This window comes from Thermobia domestica, chromosome 5 (genome assembly GCF_964235325.1).
Source record: "Thermobia domestica chromosome 5, izTheDome1.hap1.1, whole genome shotgun sequence".
NCBI classification, from domain to species: Eukaryota; Metazoa; Arthropoda; class Insecta; order Zygentoma; family Lepismatidae; genus Thermobia; species Thermobia domestica.
The window spans coordinates 248,981,188-249,008,040 of record NC_137458.1 but is presented as its reverse complement, the minus strand read 5'-3'; the positions used below and the strand labels follow the sequence as shown (position 1 = coordinate 249,008,040).

At 33.3% G+C, this 26,853-nt stretch overlaps 1 protein-coding gene across 35 annotated transcripts in view; it reads right to left on the bottom strand.

The window, feature by feature from the left end:
- Positions 1–26,853, bottom strand: part of LOC145686531 (uncharacterized) — a 316,530-nt gene that overhangs the window by 120,522 nt on the left and 169,155 nt on the right. For 24 of the 35 annotated variants that reach the window (XM_081759929.1, XM_081759938.1, XM_081759945.1 and 21 more), the window contains 8 exons: positions 23,690–23,725; positions 22,763–22,879; positions 21,431–21,475; positions 20,101–20,145; positions 17,930–17,965; positions 15,401–15,433; positions 12,250–12,288; positions 7,226–7,279 (listed from right to left, as the gene is read on the bottom strand). In XM_081759929.1, the coding sequence (XP_081616055.1) occupies positions 7,226–7,279; positions 12,250–12,288; positions 15,401–15,433; positions 17,930–17,965; positions 20,101–20,145; positions 21,431–21,475; positions 22,763–22,879; positions 23,690–23,725 (405 nt within the window). The remainder of the gene's footprint in view (positions 1–7,225; positions 7,280–12,249; positions 12,289–15,400; positions 15,434–17,929; positions 17,966–20,100; positions 20,146–21,430; positions 21,476–22,762; positions 22,880–23,689; positions 23,726–26,853) is intronic. The other 11 variants (XM_081759940.1, XM_081759939.1, XM_081759935.1 and 8 more) reach the window with 11 other exon arrangements.

Genomic DNA, 26,853 nt, shown 5'->3' with positions numbered 1-26,853 from the left:
AGTTATTATACAAGAAATAGCAAAGAATGAAAGTATAAAATAGCAATATGCTTGTAGATGCCGCGAATTGAGTATTGTATGTTATTTGTGACAGTTGGCGGCTGGTAAGACGTGCATGCTGATGCGGTATCATTTCATTACAAGTTAAAACATGGACCGAAGAAGGGATGTAATCGATTGGCGAAATTGCACATTGTCTTCGTACATAAATATAGGCATAACCTGAGAGATATTGATCAGCTCGTTGATATTTCCGGACCCACGATCAGTACTGTAAATGCAGAGTGGAGGACAGTCTGTCAGAAACCAATCTATTGACGGTCTATTGACAATGGAAAATGATTATTGTTCCTTGTATACCTGCACTTAAACTGTTGTGTTCTTATTACTTATAGATGAACACGTGTCTCGAAAGTCTGAACGGATCAAAATATAGAATATTTGAATTATTTCGTATGTGTTAAGTATCAGTTGATGCAGAACAACCAAGAAATTAAAGAGAGAAAAATGTGGCTGGTGGACTGGAGAGATATATCCTTTCCTTGAAAATCGATCTCTCGTTTTCTGAGTAGTTGGTGTACTGATTGAACTAACAATACCTAAACACACAGACTCACACACAAAAAGAATCTCACGGCTGGTTGCTTAATTCATAGTCTTACCACCCTATAAGTAGAAAATAGGATTTTATGTCCTCCTCAATACAGTTAATTTTTTTCTCTGGTATTACGCCGCTTTCCCGTGACTACTGTATTTCAATAGGCACAAAATATAATACAATTTAACTCATTATTTGATACAATCTTACTGTAACCAAAGTCGATTGAAAAGATAATTTCTCAGAATGTGAAAATGCATTAGAATGCTTCTAGTGCCTTTGATTTGTGCATTGCGAAGACAGACGAAAAGATATAATACGAACGATCCTAACATGAAGGGATTCTTCTTTCACAACCTTCGACTAGAGCGAATCTGGTATGGAATCAATGTAGTTTTTCAGCACAGGGAGTAAGAAGTTACTTAGCGTCATACATATACATGTAAGCTATATTTCCACATTTAATTGAAATTGTTAACAACTTACTCTCATGTCTTTTCCCAATTAACTTTGCTTGTTTGTATTAAAATTCACTACCGGAGAAGTAAATAGCACAATAAGATAAATAAAAATATTGTTTCATCAACGAAGCACATTGTAAAAGAAAATATATGAAAAATCTTCGCGATTATTAATTGCTATTCTTACCTTTACCATCTGTTCCTGGTTCACCTGGTTGTTCTGTTCAAGAAAAAGCATCAAGAATAACAAATAGTTTCCTAGCTATATCATTACTCAAATATTTTACGTTTTTTTTTTTAAATTACAAAAAGTTCTTCTTTTAAGCTTTAGTTACTTACTTTTAGACAGTAAATTTATCAACACAATCGTAATATTCATAAGGGATTTTATTTTAACTAAGTTTACCAGAATTTTCTTTCTTTCTTTATATTTTGTGTATTTATTTATTTATTTATCTTAAATTGAAGCTCTGTACTTAAAATTATAACCTACACAAGAAGGCATGATGGTTCAGTGCTAGAGCATTCATATCTAGCCTGATCTCAGGTCATGTGCGTTTGTGGTGAACAACATCGTGCTTGTAGATTTTCTTTGGATTTTCCCGTTTCCTTCCACATTTTCATTCCACCAATTATTTCATAATTTTCAGTATCATTAATCATCTACCTTATTTAGCCTAAAAACCATAACACATGAGATGTTGAATAATAGATTTTACTCCATTTTTGTTATTTGGAAAGTGACTTTTTTTTTTTAATATTCACTCAAAACTGAAGCTCTATACTACACTCTAGAGCCTTTCTTATTTCTCTTTCTTGTACAGCTATATCTGAATGCTTAATGCTTATCCCTTTTCGTTTTTCTCAGCTTAGAAAAAAGTCTGTTGACAAGTATTATAATATCCAATATAAAAGTGACCTGTTGTTTCTTTTAAAAGTTTTAATTTTAGGGAAAATATTTTGCTTCATGTTCTGGCAGCAAAGATTTTATATCTTCCTTTTTTCACGCAAAATAGCCTTATACAACATACACAGAAAGATGAATCTTCCGCTGAAGAAAGTATAATCTCATATATATATATATATATATATATATATATATATATATATATATATATATATATATATATATATTTGGTCTAGGAATTAATTCGTGCGGTTGGTACGCACACATTGAAGCTGTAGTACAAACACAAAATACATAAATACCTTAAGAAAAATATTGTCCATCGCTAGCAACCACTTTCGCCCATCTGTCAGGCAAAGTACGGATTCCGTGGCGAAAGAAGTCCTCATCCTTGGAAGCGATCCAGTCAGAGACCCATGTTTCGATATCTTCTGAAGAAGTAAACCGCTGTTCAATCAAATCGTTGTTCATGCAATCGAACAAGTAGTAGTCCGAAGGAGCAACGTCTGGTGAATACGGCGGGTAGGGTAAAACTTCCCATCCGATATTTTCTAAATAGGTTTTGACCGGTTTTGCGACATGTGGGCGAGCGTTATCATGTTGAACAATAAGTTTATCATGTCTGTTCTCCCATTCTGGTCGTGTTCTGGCCAGAGCTTGCTTCAAACGCACTAATTGTCGTCGATAACGTTCTCCATTCATAGTTTCACCCGGGTGCAGCAGCTCATAGTACACCACACCTTTCATATCCCACCATATGCACAGCATAACCTTTGCACAGTGAATATCTCGTTTTGGTTGTGATGGACCTGGTTCACCTGGTTTCACCCAGGCCTTTTTTCGTTTAGGGTTCTCGTAATGGATCCACTTCTCATCACCCGTAATAATTTGATGCAGAAACCCCATTCTGCTCTGTCGTTGAAGCAGCAATTCGCAAATGGTTTTTCGTCTTTCAACGTCTCTGTCTTTCAATTCATGTGGAACCCAATGTGACATCTGTTGAATCATTCCCATGGCTTTCAAGCGTTTGGAGACTGTTGTTTGATCAACGCCTAATGCTGCTGCAAGTTGTTCCTGCGTTTGATACGAATCCTGCTCGAGCAATGCTGTCAATTCTTCGTCTTGAAATTTTTTGGCTGTCCAGCTCGCTCTTGGTCTGCCAAGCCGAAATCACCACTTCTAAACCGTGCAAACCACTTCTGACACGTTCGCTCAGCTAGGGCATGGTCACCATACACTTCCACCAAAATACGATGACTTTCAGTCGCACTTTTCTGCATGTTAAAGTAATGCAGCAGAACACCCCGCAAAAACACTTTATCAGGCACAAATTGCGCCATGTTCACTTAACTACAAACTGGTGTTGTCGACGCTTTAATCCACTGCCCTATACTACGAACGATACGCGATGACAGGGGTTTGCAACACATGTGTGGATACACGGAACTGTGGGACCCTCCGTTCGTTGCGCCATCTCTTGTCCACCCGCACGAATTAATTCCTAGACCAAATATATATATATATATATATATATATATATATATATATACCTAGGTATATATATTTGAAAAATCAAACTATAAAATAACTATGTGGATTTCTTTAAGAACATTTTTGAAAAAAAAAAACTAAAAGATAAGTAGGAAATTTTTTTGGCTGTCTAAAATAGTTACTATACAAGAAATAGCAAAGAATGAAAGTATAAAATAGCAATATGCTTGTAGATGCCGCGAATTGAGTATTGTATGTTATTTGTGACAGTTGGCAGCTGGTAAGACGTATAAAATAACTATGTGGATTTCTTTAAGAACATTTTTGAAAAAAAAAAAAAAAAAAAAAAAACTAAAAGATAAGTAGGAATTTTTTCGGCTTTCTAAAATAGTTATTATACAAGAAACAGCAAAGAATAAAGGTATAAAATACCTATTAATTAATTGTAGTTTTACTTCCTTGGCATAGCAATATGCTTGTAGATGCCGCGAATTGAGTATTGTATGTTATTTGTGACAGTTGGCGGCTGGTAAGACGTGCATGCTGATGCGGCATCATTTCATTACAAGTTAAAACATGGCCAGAAGAAGGGATGTAATCGATTGGCGAAATGGCACATTGTCTTTGTACATGAATATAGGCATAACCTGAGAGATATTGATCAGCTCGTTGATATTTCCGAACCCACGATCAGTACTGTAAGAGCAGAGTGGAGGACAGTCTGGCACACACCAATCTATTGACGATCTATTGATAATGGAAAATGATTATTGTTCCTTGTATACCTGCACTGAAACTGTTGTGTTCTTATTACTTATATATGAACACGTGTCTCGAAAGTCTGAACGGATCAAAATATAGAATATTTGAATTATTTCGTATGTGTTAAGTATCAGTTGATGCAGAACAACCAAGAAATTAAAGAGAGAAAAATGTGGCTGGTGGACTGGAGAGATATATCCTTTCCTCGAAGATCGATCTCTCGTTTTCTGAGTAGTTGGTGTACTGATTGATCTAACAATACCTAAACACACAGACTCACACACAAAAAAAATCTCACGGCTGGTTGCTTAATTCATAGTCTTACCATCCTGTAAGTAGAAAATAGGATTTTATGTCCTTTTCAATACAGTTACTAACTTTTTTTTCTCTGGTATTACGCCGCTTCCCCGTGACTACTGTATTTCAATAGGCACAAAATATAATACAATTTAACTCATTATTTGATACAATCTTACTGTAACCAAAGTCGATTGCAAAAGATAATTTCTCAGAATGTGGAAATGAATTAGAATGCTTCTAGTGTTTTCGATTTGTGCATTGCGAAGACAGACGAAAAGATATAATACGAACGATCCTAACATGAAGGGATTCTTCTTTCACAACCTTGGACCAGAGCGATATCTGGTATGGAATCAATGTAGTTTTTAGCACAGGCAATACCCATATTCACGGTGTTCAGGAAAGAATACAAGTCGGCTAAAAATATAGGTTTTAGAAAATGCGAGAATAATTTTAGGTTTGTGCTTTTACTCAACACTATATGATAATTCAGACTAACTTCCACTGAAAACGGAATCCATAGCTATTCAGACATATTGTAGTGTCCAGTAGTTTATATGAGTTGTACAGTGACGTCGTAAGACCTTTCTTGAGAGGCTTAAACCTTCGCAAACTATTTAAGTTGCTTAATGTGAATCAAAATTATATTTATTCAGATACCTTATAACAGTTCAAACGTAGAATTGAAATTTGTTTTTTCCAGTAAAATGAAATATTGTTATCGTGTCCTCAAGTACTTAATATAACAATTTTCAAACATATACATTGCATACTGAATTTTTGTGAGAGGCATATTACTTTAATTCGGGTCAAGTGAAAGTACACAAAATTTCGCAGCAGTTTGCATTATCATTTGGAATTGGAGACACACTTTTATTGCGTATAATATACAGCATAGTTGCCAGAAAGTCCAGCACAGATCATGTTTATTTGGTAATGAATTACCAGTTTTTAATACCAACAAAAGATTCTTAGAAACCAACGCATAAACATTAGAATGGAAAAACTAAAAGGGAAGCGTAACTGGAAGGAGAGTTTAGCATAAATAACCTTTCACGAATGTTATTCAACAAATGTTTAAAAGAAATAGTTAAAAAAAAAAAAAAACGTTTATATAGTAAGATGGTATTTCGGTGCAAAGCAGAGTATATTCACTTTGAAGATGATATGATTGTTGTATCGAAATCTGAAACTTGAGTTAATATAATAACAGAAAATTTGAGGAAAATCTATGCTTATGGAAGACTAAAATAAATGTTGAAAGTTTCAAATGAATTGAAACAAAGAACTTTGTGTTGGAGGAAAATAAGTGATATAGGTGACTAAGTTTTGAACTGAGGTAGCATTATTAGTAAAGAGTATAAAAGTAAACATGAAATACAAGTAACAAGTGACTTGACATTATTATTATTATTATTATTATTATTATTATTATTATTATTATTATTATTATTATTATTATTATTATTATTATTATTATTATTATTATTATTATTAAACTTCATTCTGGAATACGCTATAAGGAAAATCAAAGATCGCAACCAGGGCCTACAGTTGAACGGTATTCGCCAGGTTATGGCGTATGCTGATGATGTAAATTTAATAGAGGATGATAGGAGAACAATAGATGGAAATGCAGAGATCTTATTAAACGCTTGCAGGGACATGGGTTTAGAAGAAAATGCAGAGAAAACAATACATGGAAGTGCATTGGGAAGGAATACAGCAAATTATGGACGCGTTAAAATATTAAATAATACTTTTGATAAAGTGGATAGTTTCAAATATCTAGGATCAATATTAACAGAGGAAAATCATATTCACGGAGAAATTAAATGTCGACTAAAAGCAGAAAATTCGTGTTACTATTCGGTTCGAAATCTCTTGTTTTCGCGAATTCTGTCGAGGAATTTGAAGCTTAAAATATATAAAACGATAATCATGCTTGTTGTTCTGTATGGCTGCGAAACATGGTCACTTACTCTGAGGGAAGAACATAGACTAAAGTATTTGAGAACAAGATCCTGAGACGAATATTCGGACCCAAGAGGAACGGGAATAGGGAATGGCGGAAACTTCATAACGAGGAACTACATAATTTATATGGTTCACCCAACATTGTTAGGGTCGTTAAGTCTAGGAGGCTTAGGTGGGCGGGTCATGTAGCTAGAATGGAAGAAAGTAGAAACGCTTTCAAAGTCTTGACTGGAAGACCAATCGGAAAACGACCATTTGGAAGACCTAGGCGCAGATGGGAGGACAATATTAAGATGGATCTCGCAGAGATTGGAATACAAAGTAGAAACTGGATGCAGTTAGCTAAGGATAGAAGTCAGTGAAGAGCTTTTGTGAACGCGGCACTGAACCTCCGGGTTCCATAGGCCATAGAGTTAATTATTATTATTATTATTATTATTATTATTATTATTATTATTATTATTATTATTATTATTATTATTAGTAGTAGTAGTAGTAGTAGTAGTAGTAGTAGTAGTAGTAGTAGTAGTAGTAGTAATTTAATATAAACAGTTTAAAACTGCAGTTACTCATAAATTCAAAATTTGATTCTAAAACTTCATTCCAGAATTTTCAACATCAAATATTTTACGTTGTAGAATGGTTTCGACTATAGAAAATTGTGAAATAGTAGATAATAAGCATAACTACGAACATGCATGGAAACTGTATATGAAAACTATAACATACCTGGCTGACCTGGTTGTCCTGGAGATCCTGGACTTCCTGGTTGACCTGGGCCTCCTGAATAATATAAAAATATTCATGACATAAAATTATAATAATTAAAGTATATAACAATATAAGAATAATATTTTGAATAACATATTATTTACTAGGAATAAGAAATGATTTTAAAGTAAGATTTGGTTCTCATATTTTTTAAAGATAACTGGCATTATGCTGCGACTTTCTATTGCGTTAAATTATCCGTTGCTAGTGATTGTGAATGGTAATTTTCCAGAAAATAATGAATAAGGGAAAGTCGAATATAAAAATTATCATATCTTCATACATTTTGTACTTTGAGATTATATAATTTGTTATTACCAAATGATAAAATTAATATTTTAAAATCGCTAAGTAAGAGTGAATATATTCAAAACTGCCCCTTTCATCTAATGCTACTATCTTCAATATTTTTACATGAAACAAAATATGGAAAACTTGCAACGAAAAGTCCGAGCATAAGTGGAAATTAGTTTTATGCCAAGAAACTGTTAAGTGTTGAGTTTTATAACGAAATACTTTAGTTTGCATAATATTTACCTGTACCGTGGGCAAAAAGTGTTCATAAATATGTAATATACTTAGTAGAATGTTCATTTTAAATTAACAGAAAAGAAGAATGTTTTTAATATCTGTAAGTGAGATTATTATGGGATAGTTGTGACTACGTACATGTTATGTGTTGACCTAGTCAAGTGAATTTATGTATTTTACGGTCTTAAAAAGAATATTAAGACATATCAAGCAATAAAGGTGAGACTAATAATCTTTAAATATCTGAGTTGATTTTTGCATTGAGAAAAGTAATTATCGCTTCGTAATTTATATGTTACAAAACGAACCAGGTTGACGACGCTTTTCTATAGAGTCGTTATAAAAATTTGGTTTACCAAACCCGGGACTTTTGAAAATTCAGTTCCCGAAGAAGGAAAGTAGGGCTGAATTTACTTTGATATTACCATTTATGAATACGAACTTAACCGTATTACGAAGCGGTAAGGTCATCAAAAGAAAAATGGATAGTGAAATAGTGCAACAGGAATCTAATACCAGTAATCCAGATGAAATTAGTGCAACGCCAAGTTTGTCATCTGAGGATCGACTTTTGTTAGCTGTGCAGCGACAAATTATGCAAATGACGACTGAGATAAAACAAACCATGGAACAGAAGCTCAATGAATCTAACGCAAACATGGAACAAAAGTTCTATGAAGCTAACCAGACCATGGAACAGAAGTTCTATGAAGCTAACCAGACCATGGAACAGAAGATAGAATTGAAATTCAACGAAGCTAGCAAGGAGTATGAAGAATTAAGTAAACGAATAGAACGGATAGAACTGAAATCAGACGATACGAAACAAACAATCGTCCAGGTGATGAACGACATATCCTCGCAGTTTGAAGAGAAGTTAAAAAGGTTAGCCGATGAATGTCAAGAAAAGCACGATCATCAAAATCATGAAATCTGTGCTGTAAAAAAGGATTTAACGTCAATAAAATCTTCCGTTAAGCATCAAAAGATCCAGTTGGCTACTATGCAGGAAGAAATTAAAATGTTACAGGCTAGAGATAACATTTATTGCAATAATCTGGGCAGTGATCGCTTCGAGTTTCCCCGATCACCGGATATAAATACGCCTTCGCCGGAATCTGAGGAGGATATTATATTAGAGGAAAATTGCCCGAAGATCACTGATGAACGAAATATAAATGGTATCATGACACAGCACGCTACGGACCGGAACAATCACACCACAAGAACAAGGAGTGAGAAAAGAAAGGTTAAGTTAAGTGTCAAGATGAGCGAAATCAAAGCCATGAGTAAATTTAGTGGTAAGTGCAATGAAAATGCTAGTTCTTTCTTAGAGAAGTTCCAAGACGAATGTAATATAATGTCTATCGACCGATCACAATACATGAAATTAATACCCCATGTATTACTCCCACCTTGTTCCTTATGGTTTAAGGCAATACTTGATCATATTAGTACATATGAGGAATTTAAAGCGGCATTGATCGCGAATTACGAAAATGACTTTTTGCTGGCAAACAGAGATGCCACTCTTAGAAATCAACATTTCAATCCTCGATTGCACAAATCTATTGTAGAGTTTGTTGTAAATGTCTATAATGAATTAAAGGTTGTTAATCCCTTGCAATCGGAATCAAGAATAATTGCATCGATTCGCAATTTGCTTCCATTTAAATTACAGCAGATCTTATTTTCCACACAGTGTATGAGTTTCAGTCATTTATTAATGCTTGTACAATGCTACGAAACTCAATATCATGCTATGAATCTAACACAACCAGGAATGGGTAAAAATAAGAATAATTCAGATCATTTGGTCCCTGTTCGGAATTTGAATATCCGAAGTGTGAATAATAATGAACCGAACCTAAGACGAATATACTCTAGCAATCAAAATGAACAAAATAGACAAGGTTATGTAGGGAATCCGCCTAACCTAAGCAACCGAAGTAGACACAAAATTAATAGAAATACATATCGAAATCCTAGAGATGCTACCAATCCTATGTATAGATATAATCATTGTTCACGAGATGGTACTTCGTATCCAAATTCAAATCACGATGAAAGACATGTACAACCTAATGTAGAACCTAACCACGATTGTGCGGTACAATGCACTTTATTAGATTCATATGCCAGTGCGAATGTAACATGATTACCGTTAACGAAATTAGGTTACACCCATGTTGATTATAGATTCTTGTGAATTTTCGTTTTAAAGTTTGTGTTAATATTAATAATGAAAACGATGGTTATAAATATTTGAAATGCATCTAGTTAAAGAGTTAGTAGCACCCAACATTCTTGATCAAATAAATAAGAATGAAAAATAACAATAATAATGAAAAATGTGTTTATTTAATAACAAAAGGGTGTCTTTTGTTTTTGTAAAATAAATTTATTTACTTCCATTTGATTATTCAAACGTAGGTTATGTTTAATTTTTATTCTTTCTTATTAATATGAAGAATCATAATTCAATTTATAATTAGTTAAAGACAAAAATTATTTTATATTAGATTGATTTGTGTTTAATTATCAAAGATTATGTTAAGAATAAGATCCATTCTATAAAATCAATTATTCAATGACTACCTTGAGTGAAATTCTTTTTTTATTTTGGACATCTTAGTGCTACTATGTATACATTGCAATTGCAACATCTAACTTATTTGTTATACAATGCGCCCGAAAAGAGCAAATATTATTTGTCATATCATCGTTTGTAATAATGATCGAAACTAGTAATCTTGATAGTTTGTATTTCACCCTCGTTAATTATATTTATAAGCGACGATGTTTTTAATGATAAAGAATAAATAATAATGTAATAAAAGAGAAATATTAATGAAATCAAAGATTTATTGTAAATGTATTTATGTGAATGATAATAACTAATATTTTATATATATATGAGGGTTAACCAAAATGTAATGAAGATATGTACGAGGTGTGATCGAAATATAAAGAACATACGTAATGTACGAACATTAATTTAATCAGACCAGTGGTTCTTGAATATAAAAGCCAAGCCCACTCATGACTTTTATATTCAGTCCCTTTATCGGGCGACATTTTCTATAACGAAATACTTTAGTTTGCATAATATTTACCTGTACCGTGGGCAAAAAGTGTTCATAAATATGTAATATACTTAGTAGAATGTTCATTTTAAATTAACAGAAAAGAAGAATGTTTTTAATATCTGTAAGTGAGATTATTATGGGATAGTTGTGACTACGTACATGTTATGTGTTGACCTAGTCAAGTGAATTTATGTATTTTACGGTCTTAAAAAGAATATTAAGACATATCAAGCAATAAAGGTGAGACTAATAATCTTTAAATATCTGAGTTGATTTTTGCATTGAGAAAAGTAATTATCGCTTCGTAATTTATATGTTACAAAACGAACCAGGTTGACGACGCTTTTCTATAGAGTCGTTATAGTTTGAATATGACTATACAGAGGTGTTAGCCGTTTTTTCAACACATTCTCTAAGTCTCTTAAGGAAATTCTCACTGCCGTAATACCACTGGTGTTATTGCACAAACTTCTTCTTGAATCCGCACTTTCAAGTTTTGTATCTTGAACTTGAGATATTCAAAAGTAATCACAGGAGCTGAGATCTGGGGATCTTGCAGGCCATACTAAATCACCATTCCTACTGATGAGGTGTTCGCAAAATAAAACTTTTTCGGAAGGTTTATTGTCAACTTTGTTTTATGGCTATCATGCATGGGAAATCGTCGAAGTTGTGGAATAAGACAGGTTTGTAACATATGCACATATCGCGCTTCTGTCACCGTAATTGCATGTTTATCATCATCATCGAAAAGTAAGTATGGTAGTATTCGAAGAGATCGTACCCTGTGTAATAATTTTTCCATACTTCACTTTGTTTTGAAAATATTTGGGTTCGCAATTTTAAGTAAAGCACCACGTATAGATAGATGATATATACAGAGAAATACTAAGTATTTGTAAGATATAGCTACTTCCTAAAAATTCCCAACGTGCGGCCTATATGTTCGATATATATATGCATTTTAATTAAAAATTTATTACGTGGTCAAATCTGTGATATTTAAGTAGTGAAGATGTTGATCCAGCATTAAGAAATATGCTCTTAGAAGTTCATTTAAAAATCTAAGAAAAATTCCCATCTAAAATTATTTCAAAACAGAAGCAACAGAACAACAGCAAAACCAAATTTAATAAAATAACAATTGGGATTATCTTTACGAGATGAGACACGGCGATTATTTTAATGAAGCGGACATATGTGTTGCCAACTAACGTAAATTCAATTGTTCTAGGACACTTTGTATTAGTGCAATACAGTAACTAACAAACAGAAGTTCTCGAAAGGATAACTTCTGAGTTCTCACAGTAATTGTTCATTTATCCTAACACTTATGATAACTCGTACTTTGCTTACACCTACCTGGATATCCTGGATGACCACCGGGTCCTCCTGACCCTCCTGAAAAGAAAAGTAGTTTGAAATGACATTTAGGTTTATTTTTCTCTTTAAAGAAGAAAGTAGATTTGCTGTGTTAGTCATTCGTAAATGCTATTTTAATTCTTGTTAACGTGAAAATTGTCGAGCTATATCTTACGTACTACATAGGATATTTTCGTAGGTATTTTAATTTCATTGTATTAGGTAGGTGCAAATGAAATGTCCGCCCATGGTGAGCCATTTCCAAAGATCAAAAAGATAAAAAATGAAAGCTACAATGTTAACTAAAACTGTCGTCGTCTGCTATTTTAATTATTGCCAATGGCTTATTGCTTAACCAATGTCACATTTGCTATTGCTTAACCAGTGACTGCATTCCGTGGCGAAAGAAGTCTGAAATCTATAATGCGAAGAAGCCTTCAATCGCACGCTGTATCACCCGATCACGAGGGAAGGTCTTCTCTCCCAAGAAGTGATCAAAATACCGGAAGAGGTGGTAATCAGTGGGAGAGATATCGGGAGAATACGGTGGGTGAGGAAGGGTTTCATGGTACAGCTCTGGTACGTCCGTGCCGCCCTTCGTGATACATGTGGGTAAGAATTGTAGTGCAACATGAAGACACCATATTTGTTGATCATTGCTGGATCCTTGCGGATAAGTTTGGGGTGGATTTCATGGAGCTTAGGACTATAACGATCTGCATCGATGATTTCACCTCACTTGAAAAAGAACTGATAAATCAGTCTGAGTATAGACTACCATACCAGCAACAACACCTTCTAAGGGTCTTGGAAACTATTCTGGACGATCACCATTTAACCGTTGTTCTCATCGTTTATGATTGACATAGCAAAGTCATTTTTCATGTGAAGTGGCAATCTGGTGCAGGAAACTTTACCAGGTTCATTACACTCAAAGAACTGCACACTTACACACGACGATTCTTTTCGACCGGTGTCAACTCATGTGTCACCCATTAGTAAAATGTTTTTCACCTTACGGATTGCACAAACCGCAAAGGAAAAGAAATAAAGACGTATTAAAGGAACTAATGAAGGACGACAGATCACGAAGAAAAGAAGGAAAAGAAGAAACAGTATGCTTGGCCATCTTATTCGGCACTCCAATTAGATCACCGTGCAGATAGAGGGAAAGGCAGAAGGAAAACCAGGAAGAGGAATACCAAGGATAGAATATCTAGATACAGTTACGAAGAAGATACCTTATCAAAGTATAAAACAGCTCTTCCAAGGGAGAGAAAAGTTTTAAAATTTCCATGTTACCCACCAACCTATGCTTGAGGTGAACAAGAAGAAGATTGCATGGAGTCTCCGAACGACAGTGCTATGGTGCATATCTATCTCTTCTGCAATGGCACGGACACCTTTTCCAAGGGTCTACTTTCACGGCGTTACAAAGGAGCTCCTCTGAACATGACTGGTACCCAAAAAAACTCATTTAGCAATATTTTGTCGCCGGAACGAAATTTGATAAACCAATGGAAAATGGTTGGTTAATTCGTCCTTTCTAGTCCAAATGCACTGTTAATCTTTTTACAGGCTTGCTCTGCATATTGTCACAGTTTGTACTAGTAACGAAAAATTAGACGCAATTGTGTGTTACTCATGGTACACTTTCATACATGCTTGTTCATCATATTGCGTCTTGTCCCCAGCTTGTTTGCTAGACGTATACTGAGTTCGTGATGACAAACGTGTGATCTTAGTCCATTCCTTTGTTGTATTGCTGAGATAAGTTTCTTAAGAATTCAAAGCAAGAATTTCGTTTGCACCAACCTAATAGTTTAGATTTTATTCACATCTATGATTTTATCTTAATTATGTGAAATATTAAAATTTAATTTATTTATAATTTTACCTTAATCATAGCTCTACAAATCTTTCGTCTTAAGTGTTTCTTTTTCTTTTATATATATATATATATATATATATATATATATATATATATATATATATATATATATATAATCTTGGTCTTTTATGCTATCTTTAAGTGAGATACCACAATAAAATCGTATGTATCGACTTGTCTTAAAAAGATCTTTTTAAAAAAATTCTGCTCTTTTTCGGCCACTTGAGATCTTTATAAAAGTATAAACATAATCGCACATACAGTTTGAGAATATGACATTTTAAAGATCAACGTCTGCCAAGTGTTTCTGAACAAGATTATGTTCTTTTTTAAAAATTATATTATATAATATCTATGGCACTATAAAGTTGGATTTATTTTTCTAAATGTACTTCAAATTCTATTGGCTCAGAGGTAGAGCGATCACCTATGGGGCATGGGGTCTTTCGTTCAATCCCAGTTTGCGCCAAGTGAGCTTTGTGGTGGCCAAACAGCATGCGCATGGGTTTTCTCGGGGTTCTCCCGTTTCTTCCTACTTTCTTCTTTCTACCATTCCCTTCATTTTTCATCATCACCGTCTCCTTTAGCCTCAAAGGTATAACCATGGGACGTAAAACTTAAAGATTTCATTTAATTTCCTTTCTATTGAAGTTAACCATAGTTTAAATTCTATATAACACTGAAATTAAATTAATTTGTTTTTATTTCAAATTATGTTATGCGTGACATTAAAATAACAATATTACTACATCTTATTGTTTTGTGATCTAAGCGTATGACAGATTAAAAAAGAATGTAGATAATATTGGGAATTACAACTTACAAAATGAATGAAACATTTAAAATGTTTTCTAATTTTATCATAATTTAAATTTAGTGTAATTTTTGTTCAATTTCTGTTTATCATTAAAATTTTAGAAATATCTAATTACATTATAAATTAAGTCCTGTGGATTCAGACGCATTAATACTCCCCAATTTTACCTTAATTTACACTCTTTGTAACATTAAAATTCAATATATACCGTAGATTATTTGAATGTTATTTTAAATATGACACATTAAATTCAAAATTCCTATTTTTTTGAAAATAAAATATTCGTATTATTTAAATTCTGTAATAGGCTACTTATAGCCTTGCTGTTGAAAGGGACGTTAAACTCAAAATGAACTCAACTCGAAAACTGAATTTTAAAAACACAATACAAATTTTATGTAACGTTAAAATTTAAATATTTCTGTGATGATTAGTTATCATACCTGGTCCGCCTGATCCTGGTCCACCTGGTTGACCTATAAATAAAAAAAGAGAAAAGTACTCAATTTTCTCCCAATGTTTTGATATATAGTTCTGCATGTTTTAAAAATAATTCTGAAATTAGTTTAATGATGGAACTCCAAAACTATTCTCTAATTAATGAAATTTCTATTTGGTTATCTAAGAGATTTATTAACAGGTAAGAAAGTTATTTCACCCTGGATTCTGGTACATATCACCTCAGAATTCTATTTTGAGAAGAAAAGAAAATTGTTAGCTTAGTATAAGTAATCAACATTTAATCTCTAGATGAGTATAAGCATCAACTGAGTGGGTATATTATATTGATATATCTCGGTTTCTAATAAACTATATAAACAATTAATAATTACTTTTTTTTAATTCGATAAATACATATATAACACACAAAGAAGAACAGTTTTAAATGTTAGATGGATAAAGTTGACGGAACATTTAAACAAGTAAAACTGAATTACTTGTAAGTTCTGATAATGTTTGAAGTAGACTCAGCAAACGAATTCAGAGGCGCAATGATATCTTAAAGTATACTGATGACATTATAATTATGTTTTATTGAAAACAAATTAAAACACCTGACATAAAGCTTACACGAATATACAATTACTTTTCATATTTCAATAAACATAAAATATGGACACATACGTCATTGTGTAATTACATTTTCCTAGACTTGTTTTCTTTCATTACTTATTCTACTATCAGCAGATAGGACAGCACATGCTTCATCTTTCCCAATTACATTAAGAAACCAAAATATTGTAATATTTCAAAATGAGTGTTAACATTAGCTTTGAGAATTGAAAATAATATGTTAACCCTGTAAAGAGTTACTCAAAAGCATGTTACCAAAATTACAACTTCGTTAATACCACATGCTATTTCCGTTCATTTCATATTAGCCATGAAATATGCATACTTACTTCTTCGCTACATATTTCTTGACATAACTTCGAAACAAGTAGTCGAATTTAAATACCTTTTGGACGAATTGTTGCTAACTTAAAGAACATCGTATTCAAATTGCGTTATACATTTCTGAAATTATTGACAAGAGAACATATAAAGGAAACTATGTAGTAACTTGCTTCTTTTTGAGAGTCAAGCATCAAATTCCAGGACTGAATCTCTAATGCTTGAACGGGAAGTTTTGTTTTTGAGTTTTGGCATTTGGGGCCCGATAGGAAGTTCATGAGATCATGCGGTTTAGACATAACAGCAACACAAAATTTGAAACTATTACGCATTTGTGTTACAATTGATTATTGGTTTCTCCTTTTCTTAAGATATGAAAACCGAACTTGTTATTTAAGTAGGCTACACACCAAGCCGGTTTAAATCCAGTGCAGTTGTCAAACACACAACTGTTGAAGGTCTCCTTTTACACTAGAAACTTTGTGACCAAATGGGCGCCACACTTGCATTCTGTGCGGTACAGAATTCGCTTCTCCGGGGGGAGGAGAGAAGTACTAGTCTCAAATACAAATTCGAACAGTGGTACTGATCCCACTTAAAAACAGTAAGTGCTTTCTCATTTAGCCTTGATATTGAAAAGGAAAGTTAAATCCAAATGAATCACGCTTCCAAGGGAGCTTGATTGCAGAATGTCAATAGGTTCCAACATGACACATACAGATTGGGACTTTATGACTGCTAGTGACTAGTCAAAAGCTGTTTTCAAAATTCGACAACTTTTCAATACTTCATCTACTCAGCCTAGGTGACTTTTTTTTTTAATTGATACTGAAAATTAAGACAAAGAACTAAAATTTGAGTTTAGGATAACTCCCACGTTGGGTATAGAAAAGTGGATAATAACCATACAAAAGGAGTTTATAAATATTTTATGTGCTTGATATCAGTGTTGATATAAATGCTTAGCGTCTAAGTAAATCTAAATTAACCATTCTGGTGCTACAACTCACGAAGGACCCTAACAAATTACAGTCTTATTAGCACTGATTCCTCAACTAGAGTCCTATTGGTATACATTCAGCGTATTAACTAGCAACAACACCACTTCTGCCTTTCTGGGCTAAATTTCCTTATTAACTAATTTTAAGATAGCTATTAATTAATTTTAAGATAACTAACTACCAGTTTAATACTGAGCATTCGATGCTTCTACTTAGAATTCAACTGTTCACCAAAAATCACACTGCTTTAGAAAGCATCATGAAGTATTTGATAACACTGATTGTTAAAGTTAGTTAGCTTTTTATATTATTAGTTCAGAAATTTTCTGACTGACCATTATATTTTATTGAGTAAAATGGTCAATGGAGTTAGATATTACGCTGCTTTATTGTTATAAAATAAAATAAAATAAAATAAAATGCTTTTTATAAATGTTAATTTTATGCCATTACCACACGTTAGCCAACTCATTAGTGAATGTTATACAATTATGTTAGTTACAACCATACCACTTCGAGCAAATGCGTCAAATGTATAACCATTTGTGAGCCTATTTTTAAGTTTAAACAATGTACCTGGTTGTCCTGGCGATCCAGGGCTTCCTGGTTGTCCTATTAAAAATAGGATTATATAATTTAAACTGATGTTCTGGGTAAAGAAACTTCTTACATTTATTTGCATTACATAAAAGAATAAAACAATGCTTTCGGACTGTTATTAAATTTAAAACTAACTTACTTAAGACAAGTACCATTCAGAATAAAGTAACCACTATTCCCTTTATATATATAAATAGACTTCAAGTATGTAAAGTATGTAGAGTCTTTCTAGCTCTAAAGCAATCATTTATTGATCATGATAGGTTAAATCATTTATTGATTTAACCTACTACAGGAGAAAAAAACGTGACAATAAAGAAAAGAGAGAAGAAAAATAAATAAAAAGAAGAGGAAAGAAACTTATTCTATATTTAAGAAGTGATATTATAGACCTCTTCCGATAAAATGGCAAAACTGTACGACGAGAAGATATAAGCCACAAGGTTTCTGATTACTTGCAATGTTTGCTTGATTAAGACTTACATGTACCAATCAAACACTTTGTACGAGGGCATACTGAAAGTCGTGAGCAACACGTCTTCACCAGGGGCGGATCCAAGGGGAGGGACGATCGGGGTGATTGTCCCCCAGAAAAGGAAACATTCTTATTTTATATATAAATAAAACCCATCCCAGAGTTTGGAGCTCTTAAAAGTAGATTCAAGTAGCAGTATTACAACCCATCGCCTCCCCAGAAGTCTGTCCTGAAATCGCCCCTGGTTTTCACAACCGTAATATTTAATTATAAGTGAAACCAAGTATATATCATCTCAATCTGAAGATCTTTCTTTCTTTCTTTCCAGATGTTGACGCTGTTTGTTGCTAGCACGTGACCACAGGCAGGATTTTCAAAATGGCGGGCAGCGATGTTTCGTTTCGACAGCGTGCTGTGATTGAATTACTTGTTAAAGAGGACCATTCTGCTTTCGAAATTCACCCAGACTGCAGCGTGCCTATGGAGATGTATACATGGGTGCTAGCAGTGATGGTGGTGGTGGTTGAAACATTTTAAGGATGGAAACACGAGTATCGAAGATGAGCCTCGCAGCGGGTGCCCTCGAACTGCCTCCACGGAACGCAACAAGGTAAGGGTTGATGAGCTGATTAGAGGAGATGGGCATATCACTGTGAATGAAATCGCTGAAAATCTTGGTGTTGGACATAGTACGGTGCAAAAATGATTCACAGGTTGTTATCGGAAGGTTTGTGTCCGTTGAGTCCCATGTTTATTAACTGAGGACCACAAACGTCAGTGACTAACCATTGCTTAAACCCTAAAGTTAAATGAAGATAACGGTTGAAGAAATGGTGGAATCAAAATAGTGTGGGAAGATAACAGAAAACTCATCAACACGATATTGTCTACAAGTATGGTCTGAGGACGAACTAAAGATGAGGATATATTCCTAAGTTATTGTAATCTCTAGTTATGTAGAGAAGTAAACTAAGGAACGGATGTAGTAATTTTTGATTTTGGAAAGTATATAAATACATTTTTTCATCTTTGCAATGATCACAATTTGGTAATTTTGCCATAATCGGTCCTTATAATACTGGATAGTCATTGTATTTTTTACATCTCTAACAAATTGTTGATACTTCATAATAAACTTTAAACTTGTTCAAAGCGGAATTTGCATAAGGCTAAAACTAAGTGAGCTTTTCAGTTCCAAGTAAACTAAGAGTATCAGAATTGAACTTTCTCAAACAGAGACCATGTTAAGCATACGAAGAAGGTAAATTTCTACTTATCATGTTTCACTGTGAGCAACTTTTGTCTTATAATTAAATATGAAGTTAAATAAAAGAAAATACAGCATCCTTATTTTCATATCTGTATCTGTAATTACATTCTACGTAAGTTACGATGAAAAATAGTTTTAATTTATTATATATAATTACAAGTTGAAATTATCACTATTACAAAAACGATAGAACATTTCTGGTTTCGATTGAACTATTCAAAAACAGTAAATAAGTAATTAACAAAAATTTTCACAAAAGTAGTTTATCTTCATGAATGTCCGACTTCATTACATTAAATTTACTAACGACGAATGACTATTAACATTAGACCCTAATACTTTCCGAGTTACAGGACAAAAAAAATCTTCTTTGAGTCTTATCAAGAGTATGAATTAAATTACCTGGCTGTCCTGGCGATCCTGGTGTTCCTGGACTTCCTGGTTGTCCTGTTTCAAATTACACACGAATATGTCAACACATGCATCTATTCATTTACTAATTTTCATTTCTAAGTGCATTATTCCAAATTATATAGTGTTTACTTTTACCTGTTTATTCTTAATTTTTTTGTATTAACATGACAAAAGAACCTATCCGGTTGCAATGATGTGAACAGACTTTGGGAGAGATGGCTGAAATTCAGCTCAAATGTAGAAGAGACTATGTAAATTCTATATTCTAAAAGCAAATTATCATAAAATAGATCGAACATGGTCAAAAAGTACGAAACATTAACATTAATGTCAATGGAAAATCAATGAGAAACAATTCCTCCATTTATCTCGAAAACCAAAGAAGGGAGATCGCTGAAATTCAACTTAAATATAAAAGAGACCTTGTAGATTCTATATTTCAAAACGAAATTGTCCCAAAATTGATGGAACATTAAAAAAATTTCGAAACATGAACATTAAAATCAGTAGAAAATCAATGAGAAAGATGAATTCGTCCATATATCTCAAAAGTTGTAATAAGGAGATGTCAACTTGAAAACTTATTGCAAAGCCATAATGAAGAGGTTAAAAACGAAGGTAAATATACATAGAGCAGTGTCCAAATCAAGTTGTTTCAATAAAATCAATAATAATGTATATGCATCTTCTGCGAATTACCCAGGGGGCCCCACGCGGAGGTTACGTGCTTGAAATATCTCACATTTGGATTTGGAATTTCCAGACTCGATTTAGAACGCAACGTGTCTTTTGAACTGATTACGTGACACAGTCTGGTCCTTATGACAAACCGGATAGGCTCTTTCTTCATCAGATTCTTTCAGGTTAAATACCATATGAAATTATTAATAACATACTTTTATTTAAAATTTTCCACTATAAAAATTCAAATCACATTCTGCAAATATTTATTTAATTGTACTTTCTTAGTTACTTTTAACTAAAATTAAGAAAATACTTTTACTTATCTGTCACTGAGAAAATAAAACTAAACATTTTGTAGGACAGTCTTGTGTAATCGTCAAAAATGTAATCCTTGCAGAGGCATTCATCCAATTGACAAAAACAAAAACAAAAACAAGAATCGTAGATTCAGTAAGAATTTAAAATTTAAGTTGCTTAAGTTAGTCGTAATTGTAGAATTTTCTTCCATCGAAAGAGGAAAAATCTATGATCTTGAACAAGCACATTATAATAAGGGAAGAAAACAGTGATTTGTTAAAAAAATATTGAAGTGGGATTTTAAGATTGACTCGAAAAAATATTTTACATGTCTCACCTGGTGAGCCTGGTTGTCCTCCTGATCCTGGACCTCCTGGTTGTCCTAATGAAATCATATTATATTACTAGTTAATGTATAAAATAGATAATTCGAACAAATTTGTTGTCACCAGTCTGTTTTGATATTCGAAGATTGGCTTTCCCAATGTCTTTCGAATTGAGAATTTGTCGTGTTTGTGGTTAGCTAACGTGTGTTGACACATACCATAGGAATTGTGTATTATTCTTAACTCTAAAATATGAGAAGTATTTAAACGTATAATATATACTAATATACGTATGCTAATTACTTATACAATACCTCGCTCGTTCCAATTAAACGGTTAACTTTACCAATACAAAAAATAATATGTAGGCCACCACGAAAGATTTGTTATTTAAAAAGATAGACCTCAAGTAAATTGAATTAATCTCAGCATTCGCCTATTTTTTGTGAGATAACTAGTGCCCTATTTTCCAGCAGTGCAATATACATAAACAAATTTACACGAGGTAATAAGTATTACTATAGTATAACTGGAAAGGATGTCCTTTCGTACGACGATTTTATACAATTTTAAAAATATTTTAAGAGACTCTGAGTCTTGGATGCCTGTAACAGGTTTCTGGTGACCTCACTCCTTTCCACGCAACTATTATTCCACGTGTTTATTTGATCATTTTCCGTTCTCCATACTAAATTATCATATGCATGGTTGCAGGTGTCCCAGCCATGAAAAAGTTGTTGGTAAGTATAATAAAATTAGTAGAAAGTATATTTTCAGATATGATTTATTACTATGTAAACGTAACTTAGTAATCACAATGATGCATGTGCCTAAGTTTCGTTGGATCGAGCGTAATATTTTAGACTTAAAATATTCTTAGTATTTCTACTTAACAGTACACACTAACAATACCCTTGGTGATGTTATATCATTAATGTAAAGAACCTTTATTATCACCGTTTAAATTTAGTAGTGACAAGATTATAGATACTAATACAAAATCCATACCAAAATGCGAATTTTTGAAACCTTATGAACAAGTTGACTATTTATTGCAGATAGTCTATTTAAAATAATTTTGAGAAAAAATCTATGACTCAGGTGTTCTTCAGCTCTTCACCAGAATTTCCATGAAAAATTACTTCGCAATGTTGTATATGTTATGATAAGCAAGTTCCTATTCTTAGTTTATGAACATATTGTCAATAGGGAAAAGGAAGTATTGAAAACTAATGTTATGATTATTAACACTAAACTCTAAAGCTAACACTTCTTGAAAGAGAATATTTTTTATATTCTTTTAAGTTCTATTAGTTTTACAATAGATATTAGTTGTTGCTCACCTGGTCCTCCAGGACCGCCTGGGTATCCTGGTCCTCCGGGACCGCCTGGCCCTGCTGGTCCTCCCGGTCCACCTGGTCCTGTTGGGCCACCAGGTCCACCTGGCCCACCTGGTCCTCCTAAAATGAGTTGCATAAAATTATTCTAGTAAATAATAATAAACATATCAAAATATTTAAATCAGTGATGGCCAAATGGCCACCCAGGAACAAAATTGAAAAATGTATGCTTTTTCCTCTTTTTAACCTTATGTGTAATACAGGAGTGCAAATAACCACTCGCCCACTCGCCCAGGGTGAGTATTTAATATCATATCGAAGGTATGTAAATGATGTCTATTGTGAGATGTGGGCTAGTAGCTATTTTCTTGGGTTGGTAAAATTTTGTTGCTTATTTTCATCCCTGCTGTAATATGAAGAATGAAGCTAGCCATCACAGTATACCGATAGAGACTTGACTTTTAACTGTCAAGATACATTCTTTAACCAGCCATTTTTCAAGGGAAGCCGTTGGTACTGGTTCAATTTTTAGAAAATTACATATTTCACGTAAAAGTTTGTAGCTCAGGCACATAAAACAAGAAGCAGGATTCAAAGAAAGATTGAAAATAATCTATAATTTCTGCACATTTAGCGAATGGTTGGATCAGGGAGAGGGTAGAGGAAGAAAATATTCTATTTATTTAATAAAAGCCAATATATTAGGGTTGATATTTGCATTTGCTGGACACTGAATAAACAATGATATGATTAATAATAGTTTTAATATATTTTAATACTAGATCTAAGCTATTAGTGCAGTATTTCTTGCATGAGGAATATTTTATATACGTGGAGGAATATACGCGTATATTATATAAGAACTGTAGACAAATTTAAAGGTTTAAATAATTAATTAACTTAATACCAAACTATTATTATTTTACCTACCTGGGCTTCCTGGGCTTCCTGGACTACCTGGACTTCCTGTAATTTCATTAGAAAAAGTATTATAATTATGAAAACAAAGTATGAATATTTAAATTAGTAGGCCTATATTCAGGTAGTATTGCTCGATAGAAATTCTATAGGTGAAATACGTATATTACCTGATAAAGAGAAATATAGAAAAAAACTAATTTGTGTTCAGGATGTATTCACGTGTAACAAATATGGACCAAACCTAATCTAAGTACTACTTTACCACTATGCCTACTCTACTCTGGTCTATGCTATCGTAATACTCTAATACATCAATCTACTCTACACTATTGTACCAATCTATGCTACTCTATCCTACTGATAATCTACTCTAGAACACTCTTTTACTATCCTACTTTACACTATTCTACCATACACTGTGGTACTTTACTACCACCATAAGATACTCTATTGTACCCTAATACTATCCTCCTTATACATAGTGCATCACTTTACCACGGGTGTCTCTGGCGGGGGGATAAGGGGGACACGTCCCCCCAATATTTTGAAGTACAAAATATTCAATATTATATTCTAATTTAATTATTTACTAACGATAGAATAACATATAAATAATAATTTTTTATTTGGAATATAATATTCAGGCTGTGAAACGATTATAACAGAGTTCTTGATATACATCAGGGGATCCGTGAAGGTAAGCAGAAGGGTAAAAATGGAATCGAAGATAATAAACAGGTTGGACTAGGAAGTACCATTTAAATCAATTTCTTTGATATCCCCCTCCAAAAAAAATTTTACATGCCAGAGACGCCAGTGCACTTTACTACTACCTAATACTAAACTATACTACTCTACTCTAATACTATCCAATCTTCTCCTATTCTACTCTACAATGGGTAATATTTTAAACCAGAACCAACAATTAGCACATTTTAGAACTCGGATTTCTATTAGACCCTACTTAAAATTTTAAAAATATGCATGCATTTATGCCCTAAAATGACAAAAATATTTAAAAGCCACGCAACTTCATGCTACTAGAGAAATTGACTTTCGGCATCTTGAAACTATACTCAGAAGTGCCAAGATATTTGACCAACTAACTTTATGGCCTATGGAACCCGGAGGTTCAATGCCACGTTCACAAAAGCTCTCTATTTACTTCTATCCTTAGCCAACTGAATCCAGTTTCTACTTTGTATTCCTATTTCTGCGAGATCCATCTGAATATTATCCTCCCATTATGCGCCTATGTCTTCCTAATGATCGTTTCCCGATTGGATTTCCAGTAAAAACTTTGAAACCGTTCCTACTTTGTTCCATTCTGGCTACATGATCTGCTTACCTGAGCCATATATTTTGTATATGAAAAATCCCATAAATTCTACCAACTTTTACGAACATTCTTTTTACCCCTTTTCAAGAAATCATTGTCAAAAATCCCACAGCATGGGATCTTCCCCACGGGTTGGCATTATTGCAGTGACCTACGTTCGTCTGTAACTCCAAACGGTAACTTGAATGCAAACGAATTTCTAAATTGTTTTTAACTTTTTGTTATAAATACCTAGGGAGATTATTTCGTAAATAATTAATATTTTTCTGACCAACAACGTTACGTTATGGGAACTGTTACGAGTTATTTTAATTTTAATAAAGAAGTACATACTTTGGTCAGAAAAATATTAATTATTTAAGTAATAATTTCAGAGTCAACATGGAGGAAGATTATTTCGGCCGAGTCCTTTAATGAAGTTATTTCTTTACATTCTTTACGGGTAACGGCAATTTTAACAATAGATATGCATATTCCACTTTTCTTTTCACTGTTGAAACAAAGGTGGTAGAAGTTAAACATTTTGCTGTTAGACGGCATCAAACACCTTTCAGTCATTGACATAATAATACCAACATGGGAAATATACCATTTAGTGGGATTTTTGAACATTAATTTCTCAAATAGGAACATACGCGCCGACTATGTGGGTGCTCCGGGGCTCCAGCACCCACAAGACTTTTAGTTTGGATCCGGGTTTGAACCCGTTTCTCTTGCGTTTAAGTCAGCAGTGTTACCGACTGAGCAAGGACAGACCCAAATTATCCTTATAGTACCGGTATATTTAACTTTATCACAGCTCAATCCTTTATGACAGTGTTCATAGAAGATTTTAACTAAAAGAAAATCAATCACAAGATATCACAAGACCTGAAAACATAACACGGCCCGCCATTGATATGCATCCACATAAATTTTGTAAAGTTGGCGTCGTTGAATAGGAATGAAGGAAATTTTCGTAGAAATTGGCATCGTATTTGAGATTTTTCATATAATTACTCCATACACGCCAACAAAATTCTCTATGGGCAAGATGAACATAAAGTAAGTGCTAATGTTAAAAAAGAAAAACCTGGAAAATACATGTTATTGTGTAATGGAAGTGATTTATACAGACAGTTAACTCCCAAAACGTTTCACACGGTATAACTGGAAAATTAAGTTTGTCTAGTTTCGTTATGTCCAGCAGACGGTTACAGCAGAAAAGCGTAATAAAATACTAAATTTTGACAACATAATTGACCTGTTTTAATTGTTTGGCAAATGTAACAGATTGGAATTTATGGATAATTTGCTCGTATAGAGTAGGAAAAGCGTGATATATAGTAGTTTTCTTTTTTTACAGTTTCCTTTTTCATATTTTATAAGTTTTGAAACTTTTGTAATTAGTATAGCGTAGGAAATTCAGAAACAGAATGGAAATTTCTGTCTCTCGAGAAGGGATTTTATACTGTTTCTAGTTGTCATTACTGGATTGACATCTAGTGGAAGAAATTGAAGCTCACAGTACGTGACCTTTCTTACTGCCTATCAGAGTGTGTTTGATAGGCACAAATAATATTGAAGTTTTATCGTATGAGCTAAGTCTGCCTCAACCAAACAATTTTACTATTAATCATAGTTTCGAGTCTGGTTTCGGGTGGAGTGCTTGTATTGAATACGAACGTTTCAGTAGTGGTTTGGATCTCACCAGCGGCGCCAATCTGTCTTCAAAAATGGGGGGGGGGGCACTTTTTTTTTGTTAAGTGATGCTCAAAATATTTGTGAACTTAAAAAATAATCCTGTGGAGGATCAGGGGAGCGGAGTTGTCTTCAACATTGGGAGTCGGGTAGA